The sequence below is a fragment of the Stomoxys calcitrans genome, chromosome 4, assembly GCF_963082655.1.
Source record: "Stomoxys calcitrans chromosome 4, idStoCalc2.1, whole genome shotgun sequence".
In the NCBI taxonomy this organism is placed as follows: Eukaryota; Metazoa; Arthropoda; class Insecta; order Diptera; family Muscidae; genus Stomoxys; species Stomoxys calcitrans.
Window position 1 is genome coordinate 7,095,102 of NC_081555.1, and position 12,642 is coordinate 7,107,743.

Below are 12,642 nucleotides of genomic sequence, written 5' to 3' on the forward strand. Positions count from 1 at the left end.
TTTTATTGACTCCTAATTTATTTTATTTTTTTTCCTAATTTTTTAGACTTTTTTGTCTTTTATGTGTGCTTATTTTAACTTACCGTATTAATTTTATCCATTAATGTTGACATTTGATTTTTGGAACACATTTTGGCGACTTTTTTTTAAATCTGCCGGTGTTTTACATACATGTGAAGAATTTCAAATCCGCTGAGAAGAATATATGTGAGGCTTGGAAAAAATCACAAATGACACTTAGCAATTGGGAAAGTTTCTTTTTTCAGAGAAGTTAATGTTGATAAACATTAAACACAAATTCCAAACATTTCTAAGAAATTTTAAGTTTCATGTTTTCATTTTTTACACTAAACAGTTTTTTTCTGAATTTTTCGTATATATATTTTTTTTTTCGAAAAAATTTTATGTAATTTTATGTTAGCTTTTTTTTATCAGCTTAAAAGATGTTTTGTGAAATTCCCATTATCAATAACATCATCATTGTCATCAGTGATCGGCACGTTCAACATTAGCGCTATATTTGTTGTTATTATCACAACAATTTCTCTTAAAGACTTAATTATATATGCAAAACAAGAGGAGGAAAAAGTGCATGGGTTCGTTCGTTAAGTATGCTGAAGTTCATTTGATTTGATTTTCTAGGGGCCGAAGACTTGTTTTAACGCCGCTATTGGTAATAGTTGGCTGTCTGTGTGTTTGTTTTATGAAAAGTAAAATTAGTTTGTTTTTTGTATTTGGAATATATTTTTTGTCGCTACTAAACTTTCTTCGATTTTTGAAGTTTTTAATTTATGTTAAAACATTTTTAGTGTTGAATATTAATTTTTTTTTTGGAGTTTGGTACATTTTTGAGTCAGATTTTAGTTATAAAGTGACATTTTTATAGTCTGCATTTTGAACTTAGGGTTGCTGGGTTAACTTAAAATTCAATGTTTTTTTTTGTTAATTTCCAAAAATGAAAGTTCTTTAAGAAATATGTTGAGTGATTCAGGTCATTCTATTGTTCTGCAGGGATTTCACAAAGTTGTGCCGAAGATTCCGAAGTGAAAATCAGAAATTAGGGATTTTGGACATTTTTGAATATTTCACATTATCATAGAATTTGTTTTGGGATTTTGCCAAAAAATTAATTAACGCAATTAAATAGTTGTTTGAGAATTTAAATAATGCATATTATTTTTTTTTTTTGACTTTAAAAAACCTTGCACATAGATATGTTTCGTTTCAGCTGCATTTTACTGCCAGACTTTTATATCGAAGTATCCATTGGTTTTTTTTACCGCTAATCACCACGTATATTTTTAACGCGTTTTATATTTCGTTTCGTTTTGTATGGAGTTCCGTTTGTAACAAGCTTTTTTTGCTAGTAGCTTTCCAGCGCGTTCACATTGACGAGACGTGCATTAAGCTCGACGTTTAAAGACGTTATGAATGCTTTGGTCAAACCTCAAGACACTCTTAGTGTCTGGCTATTAGTGGCTGGCTGTGCTCAACAGATACTCGCAGAAACCGCAAACGCTTACCAACACCACACTGATAGCAGCACTCAAATTCAGTAGACAACGCTCTGGGGGAGCAAAACAATAACAACATCAACATATCGACCATTGGTAGAGAGGTATGAAATGCATGCAAGTCTCGTCTACCCCCCCTTTCCCCATGTTTCCCCCACAAGAAACATGTCTGGGTAAACAGGTGCTTTGGCATTAGCAAAGAGTGTTGTGTTTCAAGTAACAACAACAACAACAACTACAACAGTACTCATATTCATAACAGCCCCAATGGAGCAGTGTAGTTATGAAACGGAAAAGAGCATAACTTTCCACCACATTGAAGCTCAGGGCAAACATGAGCGGAATCCCGGCTTCTTCAAGTTGTGGTTGCTCCATAACAAACATTGCAAATTCATGCGCTTTTTTTAAATGCATGCAGCAGCAGCAACAATCATAACAAACAGAGAAACCTAAAAGTTATGAGTTATGGGGAGTAAGAGAGCCCCTGTTGAGATAATACCAGCATACAAACACCCCAAGATTTGCCTAGCAAAAATTATGCTCTCTTTTTCTCTTTTTATATTCTCTCAACTAACTCTTTAAGATTTACTCTGATTTTTCTCCGCATTCATTTATTAAGGGAAGTCTCCATTATTTTGTCTTCAACTGTAGAGCTGTTGTGTGGTGTTGCTACTGTTGGTCAAAAAATTGTTTCTGCATTTTCAGCATTGCAAATATTTGAATTTTCTTTGCGAAATGTAATTTTACGCTTTTATGGCAATGTTTTATGTAAAATTTCTATGTATTTGTTTTATGTTAAAATTTGTTAACTTTTTTTTTTGGATTTTTAGGATTTTTTTTCATTATATGAAAGAAGAAATGGAAAGGTAATGGGCAATTTTTGGAAAAAAAAATAAAAAGGATTAGAAAAGTAAAATATGAGAGATGAAATAAAATTATATAATTAAATTGACAATGTGAAAAGTGGTAAAAAAATATTGCGCATACGTTAGCAGGTCCTCTTATGGCGCTTTAAGTCTTTAGCCGGTAAAATCCAAATCTTTTTAATAAACCCGTAATTTTTTCTAAAGTCAAAATTTCTATGAAATTTTCTCTAAAGTCATAAATTAAATGAAATTTTCTCTGAGAAATGTCTTTACAATTTTCTCTAATCGAATCCTACAACGAAATCTCAATTTTCTCTAAAGACAAAATAAATAAATTTTCTTTGAAGACAAAATTTATATGAAATTTTCTCTAAAGCTAAAATTTCTATGAAATTTTCTCTAAAGACAAAATTTCTATGAAATTTTCTCTAAAGCTAAAATTTCTATGAAATTTTCTCTAAAGACAAAATTTCTATGAAATTTTCTCTAAAGACAAAATTTCGATGACATTTTCCCTAAAGACAAACTTTCTGTGAAGAAATTTCAATAAGATTTTCTTCTTGTGTAGTTCCTCCTTCAGCTCCTTGAAATTTAAATAATGGGAAAAAATTTGATGAAACCGATGAACCCATATCTACTGATATGGTTTTTTGATTGTTCGCCTATGAGGGAGGATGAGGAGTTGGGGCTTTCCCTCCATTACTATAATGTCCACTAGGGGTTTTTTTTTAATTAAACATTTCAGCCACATGATCAACAATTTGATGATACATTCGTAGTATACTTGTGGAGGTTTTTGGGGGGGAACTCCTCCTCAGTTGCTGGATTCCAAATTTGGATGTCAGTTTCGTAATTTACTCCGCAATACCTTTCATTTAACTCCTATAGTGTCCCGATCGGTTAACATGCTCGCCTGAGGAGTTTTGGGTGAAGCGTTCCCCTATCTCTTACTTTCATTGATTCTTATATTGCTCTGCTCATTGGTAATGAGGTAATCACCCCAATTACTGTAATGTCCTCTGCGAAGTCTTTTGGTCAAACACTCCATCCACATAATCAAAAATTTGGATAATACATTCGTAACATACTCCTTTCAATTGAGTCTTCTGTTTTTCAGTTCGCTTAATATGCCCGCTCGTAGAGATTTTGGGAAATTTAAATAATCGAAACAAAATTTCGTTGAAACCAATGCACCCATATCCGATATAGGATTTTATTACCCACCACTGAAGGATGGGGGTATATTAATTTTGTCTGTATAAATTTGTCTGTCTGTTGAAATCACGCCACAGTCTTTAAAAATAGAGATATTGAGCTGAAACTTTGCACAGATTCTTTTCTTGTCCATAAGCAGGTTAAGTTCGAAGATGGGCTATATCGGACTATATCTTGATATAGCCCCCATATAGACCGATCCGCCGATTTAAGGTCTTTGACTCATAAAAGCCACATTTATCATCCGATTTTGCTGAAATTTGGGACAGTGAGTTGTTTGTTTAGATATGGAAATGTCTGCCATATAAACCGATCCGCCGATTTAAGGTCTTGGGCCCATAAAAGGCGCATTTATTGCCCGATTTTGTCAAAATTTGGGACACTGAGTTATGTTAGGACCTATGACATACCTCTTCAATTTGGCTCAGATCTATCCTGATTTGGATATAGCTGCCATAAGACCGATCTCTCGATTTAAAGTTTTGGCCCTTTAAAAGGCGCATATATAAATCGATTTCGCGAAATTTGACACAGTGACTTATGTTAGGCTTTTCGACATTCGTATCGTTTATGGTTCAGATCGGTCTATATTTGGATATAGCTACCAAAAATACCAATATTTTGTTCTACACAATTGAAAATGACTTGTACTTATTAGACCACTAGGACCATATTTCGATATAGCTGCTATGGGCGCATAAATTCGAATCGAATGCAAATTTGTCCATGAACATTATATTAAGTAACAAGGACAAACTTCTCACATATCAATGAGTGCTGTCCGATTCAAGTTTAAGGTCAATCATAAAGGACCTTTTTTTATAGCCGAGTCCGTGTGCCGCTGAGCAACACCTCTTTGGGGAGAAGTTTTTACATGGCATAGTTGCTCACCAATTTCGCCAGCATTAGGAGGGGAAAACCACCGCTGAAAAGTGTTTCTTATAGTCTCGCCAGAATTCGAATCCAGGCGTTCGGCGTCATAGGCGGATAACCCTCATATAAGCCGATTCCCGGATTTGACTGCTTGAGCTCCTGGAAGCCTCAATTTTTTCCGGATTTGGCTGAAGTTTGACACAGAGACTTCTGTTATCACTTCCTGCTTCTGTTCCAAGCATGATAGGTCTTTATAATGATATAGCCCCCATATAAACCTATTCCCGGATTCGACTTCTTGAGCTTCTAGAAGCCTTCATTTTCAACGGATTTGGCTGAAATTTGGCATAAAGAGAGCCTCCGTGCCAAGTATGATCTGAATATGATACAGGCCTATTTAAATACCGATACCCCGATATGACTTCTTGCGAATATAGAAGCCGCAATCAACTCTTTGTAATGATATAGCCCCCATATAAACCGATTCCATGATTCGACTTCTTGAGCTCCTAGAAGCCTCAATTTTCAACAGATTTTGCCGAAATTTGGCACAAAGACTTCTGTTATGACTTCTAATCTCCATGCCAAGTATGATCTGAAATTGATACAGGCCTCTTCGAATACCGATACCCCGATATGACTTCTTGCGACCATAGAAGCTACAATCAACTCCCGATTCGATTGTTGCAAAATAATACAAATGCGAACTGGGTTAATAAAGGGTTAATAAATGGTGAGAACCCAAGATTCGGCAGGGCCGAATCTGTGATATCTAAAATTTCATAAGAAATTCCATTTGTATCATTGGTCCCATAAGTCTTGCAAGGTGTTTAATAGTCAGCTTCACCCAATTTTACTCTTTCTTTATTTTACACTTTTAAAAAATGTTATTACAAAGCGTAAAATTATTTTTTCGCTCAAATGTGATATCATTTTCTTTTCTCACCATATATAGTTAGCATTACATTTGACTTATTTGTAGTTCGGCTTGTCAAAGAAATTATGACATTTAATCTTTGACAACATGTCGAATATCAATTTCTAATACCCCTCCTGCACTGATTGCTGGCTAAGCTGTCTTAAATGAGTGAAATATAAAGCTGTTATGATGTTCGTCAATACTTTCGTCTGTCTGAACGTCTTTTGTCATTACTACAGTGTTCTATGAAATGATTATTACAAACGTCATTAAATGTTTTCTATGGCATTATGTAAAGCAGTTTGGACAATGAGCATTGACATGACACTGCTATACTACTAAAATTATAACAGCGTCAAATACAAAAAATTTCAACACTATAGCTGTATTATGTTAACACTCATATAAGTGAATTTTGCAAAAAATAATTGCTTCTATGACATCACTTTGGGATTTTTTTAAAATTTTATTCTTATCCTGATAATGCTTGGAAATTTTTTTAAAATTTTTTTCTTACGGTCTGTTAAAGTAAGCTTTCATTAAGTTATTAATATCAGCTTAAAATCTAATAACAATTTTATAATTATAAGCTTTAACAATTTTATTACCTGCTGGCTGGGTGGTGACTTTAAAGGCTTTTCATAAAGGTCTGTAATTCACATTTCAAAGCCAAGCTGCAATAAATGGTTATTTTCACAGGGATCTTTATCTAAGGCCATGGAGAAAAGCCTAAGTAAGCACTCTTCAGTCCATTTATGGCAAATCATCAAAAGAAAAACTATAAAGTTCTAAGGGCCAGAATATTCTTTCGCCAAAGGTTGTTGACGTTGGTTCTTTACGCCTCTGGGGTTATTAAAGCCTTGGAGTATCTTGAAATTATTTAATAACACCCATAAATATTTTATAATAGTTGTTTTTTTTTTTCATCCACATATAATTGCTAGAAAGGTTTTAAGCGACCATTTAAGGTTTTTCTTGTTTGTCATTGTGGCATTTTGCAAATTTGCAGTCATTTGTAGCCTTAAGTGGCTGGAATAGAATTTCCTGGGGTGCCTCTAAGATCAATGGTTGGCCGCTTTGTCATTTATGTAAATAATGGCTTGAGAGGTGGTGCCGTTTCGTTTTTTTCCTTTTGCTTAAACAAATTACCCAGTTAATTTATTATTATGCCAAACAAAAGTACTAATGTCACAAGTCATGTTAGAGTAAGCAAAAGGTTTTGTGGCAACAAAAACGTGATAAAATCAAGTAATTTAAATTCTTAGATTAGAGGTTATGGCAAAACAAGGTTTTCCAAAAGGTTTTTGGTTTTCTATTGGTTTTTATTAAATTTAACCAATTAAATTTAAATTTTCAAGCCATTAAGTCTTGTAATTCTTATTTCCTCCCTCTGTCATTGTTTTTGAGTTTTTGGAAACCTATAACAAATAATTTATATGACATTTCCTAAATTGTATAGAATTCATTTTTTTCTGAAGAAAATATTTGACTTCGCACGCTTTTGTGATTCTTTTGTGTTTTTTTTTTTTTTTTTTTGGTTTTAGGTTTTGTCAAAGGTGCAACTGTTCGTGATGTATGTGTCTTAAGTCTTTTGTTTAGATTTTTTCCTTATTGCCTGCGAATCTATGTTTCGCGTTTTGTTGTCTGTAGACACATCAAATTAATAATGATTTTGCCAACAACCAACAAGAACAACAATCAGACAAAAAGAGAGACAAAAACTCTTGTTAACAAAACTTAAGCTTCTTGTGTTAATAAACCCCCTCCCCTCAAGACGGCAACAGCATCTGTGGCAAACTGTGGGTTACCAAAGAAAATCAAAAACAAAAAATTGGCAATAAAAGCCAGAAGTTGCCAAACTAAAAATCTCTTTGCCTATTGACAGCTACTTAAGCTACCACCATTTTTGTTGTTGTTGTTATTGTTGTTTGTTAATGCGATGACTTTGTTATTGTTCGTTCAGTTGCTGGCTCATTGTTGATTTGTTACTGTTATTATTTTTTGTACAAAACACCGCTAATAAACAGTTAGTTACATAAAAAAAAATAGACGCATATTGGGCATCGAGCACTAAGTAGAGTCAAGTCAGAGCAAACGAAAAAGGTGATAATGAGTGCAAACAAAGCTGTTTGATGCCAATGAAACATTTTTCGTACTCAAAATAGCCTCCTTAATGATAATGATGTTGGTGTTAGTTGGTGGGTGGGGGGGGGGGGGGGGGGGGGTGCCAACAAGTACCTGGGTAAACATAAACAAGCCCCGTTGTATGAAACCAAGCATAAAATGGTCACTTAAAATGACCTCAAATTAGGCTTAAATCGTTAATATATACACTCCCATGGCAGCCATTGCCGCCAATCAGGGCTGTGGCATTATGAATGACTTGAGATAAATCAAAACAATTACACATATTATCATAACCAAATTAAGTCAAGTGTTTTACACAATTTTTGTTGCAGACTTAAAGAGCCGGTATACACTTGAAATAATGCATTACCATCATTATTATTTCATCACCGCGGGAAAATTTCATGGACAAAGACTGATAAAAGGCATAGATAATTTTATAGCAAATATTTAATTTTGTAATACCAATAATATTCATTTAAATTTGTTGTACCATATTTTTTTAATTAATTTTTCCCTTAAGCTGAAATAAACTTAACGGAAAATATTCAAATTTTTTTTCCAATTTTTTTTTTTGTTAAAATTTTTCTAAAATTTTAGAATTTTGTAAAAAAAACTCAAATTTGCCATTTTATGACAAAGATTATTTTTTATACACTTTTCTATTTATTGTATGTTACACTTGCTGAACCGGGCCCGCTGCGCTGCGCCTTCTTTTACTTTATATGGAACAAAATTATCCTTTGAATATTTATTTTCGCCTATAAAAGAGCTTTTAGTGAAATACCATGCTACGAAAATAGTATATGTATATCGCTTGACTAACAGCATATTTGAATCCCATATGAATTTATTGGTCCATGAATTCGCTCGGGGGTTTAAGGGTCATTTAAGTTTGGATTTAGGATGTACTCCATTCTTAAAAGACATGGGGATTTTGGAAGTGTAAAGGCCTCAAGGGTGTTGGTTGATGGGTTTTGGGGGTGGTGTGGACCCCACGAAACGTGGTGGGGTGGTGAGTGGATTGGCCCCATAGACACTTTTTCCCGAATATTAATATCAGAATCGTGCCTTTCCCCCAAAGATGTTTTATTTGAGCCCCATATTGCCATGGTCTTGTTTGGGGGTGTTTTGGGGAACGGATGGACCCCCAGAAACTTGGTCCCACATTTGGGCATCACCTTTCATTTGAATCTCATATTGCCATGGTCGGTAAATATGTCGGATTTTGGGTGTTTTTGGGAGTTGGGGTGGTCCTCCAAATACTTGGGTCGACAGTTGGATATAAGATACGTTTTCTAATTTTCAATACCTTTCATTTGAGTCTCATGATGTGATTGGTCTATATATATATTTGGTATGATTGGAGGTCGAGCGGCCCCCTAGGTACCCCATCCGAAATTTGGATACGAGGATCCACGCCCCCTTCAGACATCAAACACTTTAGTACCCTATTTTCAGCACGGGATCAGAATGCACCATTTGTGAAAATGTCAAGAAAATCGGTTCAGCCGCTTTTGGGTCTATAGGAAACACACAAACAAACAAACATACAAAGAAATGAACACAAATTCATTTTGTACCCACCACCATAGGATTGGAGTATACATATATACATATTCTTGATCATCATGACAATTTAAGTCGATCTAGCCATGGCCGTCCGCCTGTCGGAACCACTCTAACTTTCGAAGGAGTAAAGCTAGACGATTGAAATTTTGCACAAATATATATTGGGATTGTAAATGGGCCAAATCGGTTCATGTTTTGATATAGCTGTCATATAAACCGATCTGGGGTCTTGACTTCTTTTCATGTAGAGGGCGCAATTCTTATCCGATTAGGCTGAAAATTTGCACGTTGTGTTTTGGTATCACTTGCGACAACTGTGCTAAGTATGGTTTAAATCGGTTCACAACCTGATATTGCTGCTAGATAAACCGATCTGGGATCTTGACTTCTTGATCCACAAGAGGGCGCCATTCTGATCCTATTTAGCTGAAATTTTGCACGAAATGTTTTGTTATGACTTCCAACTACTGTGCTATGTATGGTTCAAATCAGTCCATAACCTAATATAGCTGCCATATAAATCGATCTGGGGTCTAGATTTTTGACCAACTAGAGGGCGCAATACTTATCCGATATGGCTGAAAATTTGCACATTGTTTGTTGGTATCACTTGCAACAACTGTGCTAAGTTTGGATTAAATCGGTTTATCACTTGATGTAGCTGCTATATAAAGTGTGCTAAGTATAATTTACTTCGGTCGATAACCTGATATAGCTGATCTTGGATCTTGACTTCTTGAGCCAACAGACGGCGCAATTTTCATCCGATTTGGCTGAACTTTTGTACAAGAGCATCTTCCATGACCTTCAACACACATGTTCAATGTGGTCTTCATCGATCTATAGCCTGATACAGCTCCTATATGAAGCGATCTCCCGATTATGCTTCTGAGCCCCTACAAGGCGCAATTCTTATCCGAATGGACTGAAATATTACCCAATGACTACTACTATGTTCTTCAACATTCAATTAACTTATGGTCCGAATTGAACTATTACTTGATATATCTCCAATAGCATAACAATTTTTATCCTTTATTCCCTGTTTGCCTAAAAAGAGATACCGCGTAAAGGACTCGGCAAATGCGATCCATGGTGAAGGGGATATAAGATTCGGCCCGGCCGAACTTAGTACGCTTTTACTTGTTATATATAGGATATGTGTTTATTAAGGGCCGTCAAATATTTAATTTTTTTTTCTTTGATGTTTTGAAATTTTATATTTTTGGTGTTATTTTGTTGTTGTTGTTTTTTTTTTTTGAATTTTATTATTTTTATAAGTTTTTATTGCCATTAGATTTTCAAACAATTATTTAAAAATGGTGGTGATGTTTTGATTATTAGTTTTATTTTGAATTTTTCCATTTTTCCGGTGTTCGAACCGCCGGGGAATTATATTTAACAACAAACAACTTCTGTTTTGCAGCGTTATAATTTCATAAAACAATCCAATCCTTCTACAATTGTTTACATCTTCTTTCTTTCCTCTTAAAATCCCAAATTGAGTTACATTGTCTTTCCCGAATAATGACCATATTTCTCTTTCACTTCTGCCTTAACTTTGATGCAACTTTCATCTACTCACAAAAATCTGCATATAAAAGGACATGTGCTTTGTTCACTCAAGCAAATAATTACCCTACTTACATCCTTTGCAGTTCATTCACTTATTCATACACATAATTATGTTTATAAAGATTTCCTTTATTAATTGCTGGGCAAATTGAAACATGTGCCCTCTGTGTTCACCTTGTCTTTTCAATGGTGTGCAGTTATGTTGAGTTGCATTGCGTTGCGTTGAGTTGAGTTGACTGACTCTGGTGTTGAGTGGCAGCCTGGACATTCGACAGGCATTAAATTGCATGAGAAAGTGCTTGCAATTCTTGGGTTTTAATTACACAGCAGGTACCATTTCCCACTTCCTTTGGAGCATTAAATAAAAAAAGCAAATAAAATTAAAAAGTGCTGGTATATAAAAGTTATACACTCAAGAGAGAATGTTACAAAACTTTTCGAGTAATACAATTTTGAAATTTTTCTTACAAAAATAAAATGTTAACAAAGTTTTACATATATAAAACTTGAAAAATAAAAACCAATAAGGCAAAAGTCGGCCGCCGCCGACTATATGGGTATTATATAGTCGGCGGCGCCCGGCACCTACCCTACAACTATAAATTCGGGCAATAAATATAAGTATTTGAGAGCTACATCTCAATCTGAACCGACTTTTTCGAACAGATCGTTTGAAAATTGTTGTTACTACGGCCACATAAGTGCAAATCCGGCGATAAAAATATGTGGGAGCTATATCCAAATCTAAACCGATATAGATGAAATCTTGCAAATATGTTAAGATCAGTAACAAAAAATCCATGCCAAATTTTATGCAGATCGATTGAAAATTGTAGTTACTACGGCCATTTAAGTGGAAATCGGGCGATCATATATATGGGATCTATATCTAAATCTGAACCGATTTTGATGAAATCTTGCAGGTATCTTAAGATAAGTAACAAAACAATCCTTGCCAAATTTTGTGCAGATCGGTTGAAAATTGTAGTTACTACGACCATTTAAGTGGAAATCGGGCGATCATATATATGGGATCTATATCTAAATCTGTGCCGATTTTGATGAAATCTTGCAAATATGTTAACATCAACAACAAAACACTTGAAGTGGAAATTTATTGATTTTCGGGAAATTTATATTCATTTTCAGACAAACACCCTGGGGTCCACCCCACCTTCAAACACAACTTATTTAGGGATCATGCCATTATGGAACTCATTCGAAATGTTTCTGAAAATAGATCACGAATCTTATATTTACTTTGATGGCCAAGTGACCACCAGCGAAATACGCCCTAAACCCGAAATATTTACCAATACAGTATTATGGGGCTCAAAAGAAAGTCATTTGGGAGTAGAGTAAAAATTTGCCCAGGAACCGAGCAGGGGCCAACTTTTCATACATCAATGAGTGCTTTCCAATTCAAGTTGAGTTTATCAACGATAAGGGGTGTACGGTGTGCCGCAGTGCGACACCTCTTTGGTGAGAATTTTTTACATGACCATGCATGGTATGGTACCTTGCAAATGTCGCCAGCATTAAGAGGGGATAACCACCGCTTTAAATTTTTGATTCGAATGCAGGCGTTCAGCGTCATAGGCGAACATAGGTTACAGTAGCACGATATCCACATTCAGGGCAAAGTGTCCCACCCTAATTAGATATTAGAGATTTAAAGAAGGCGGAGAGTGCCCTGTCCAGCTAAAGATTGGACAAAAATTACAAAATTTTTTTAGGAAAAAAATTACAAAATTTTTTTAGGAAAAAATTTCCAAATATTTTTTGAGGAAAAAATTTGAAAATATTTTTTATTAAAAAATTTTCAAAATTTTTTTTAAAAATTACAGAAATTCTAAAATTTGTTTTAGAAAAAAATTGCCAAAATTTTTGTAGGAAAAAATTTTCAAAATTTTTTTAAGAAAAAGTTTTCAACATTTCTTTTGGAGAAAATTTCCAAATTTTTTTTCAGAAAATATTTTCA

At 34.5% G+C, this 12,642-nt stretch overlaps 1 protein-coding gene and 1 long non-coding RNA gene across 2 annotated transcripts in view; both read right to left on the reverse strand.

Annotated features, from left to right (window-relative positions):
* The window catches only part of LOC106087859 (disheveled-associated activator of morphogenesis 1), a 117,002-nt gene extending 116,630 nt beyond the window's left edge, over nucleotides 1-372 (reverse strand). Inside the window, exon 1 of the mRNA XM_059368286.1 lies at nucleotides 84-372. Coding sequence (XP_059224269.1) covers nucleotides 84-131 — 48 coding nt within the window. The 5' untranslated portion in view covers nucleotides 132-372. The remainder of the gene's footprint in view (nucleotides 1-83) is intronic.
* Nucleotides 373-10,479: 10,107 nt separating this feature from the next.
* The window catches only part of LOC106090570 (uncharacterized), a 97,303-nt gene continuing 95,140 nt past the window's right edge, over nucleotides 10,480-12,642 (reverse strand). The window contains exon 4 of the long non-coding RNA XR_009398221.1: nucleotides 10,480-11,008. This is a non-coding gene — a long non-coding RNA (uncharacterized LOC106090570). The remainder of the gene's footprint in view (nucleotides 11,009-12,642) is intronic.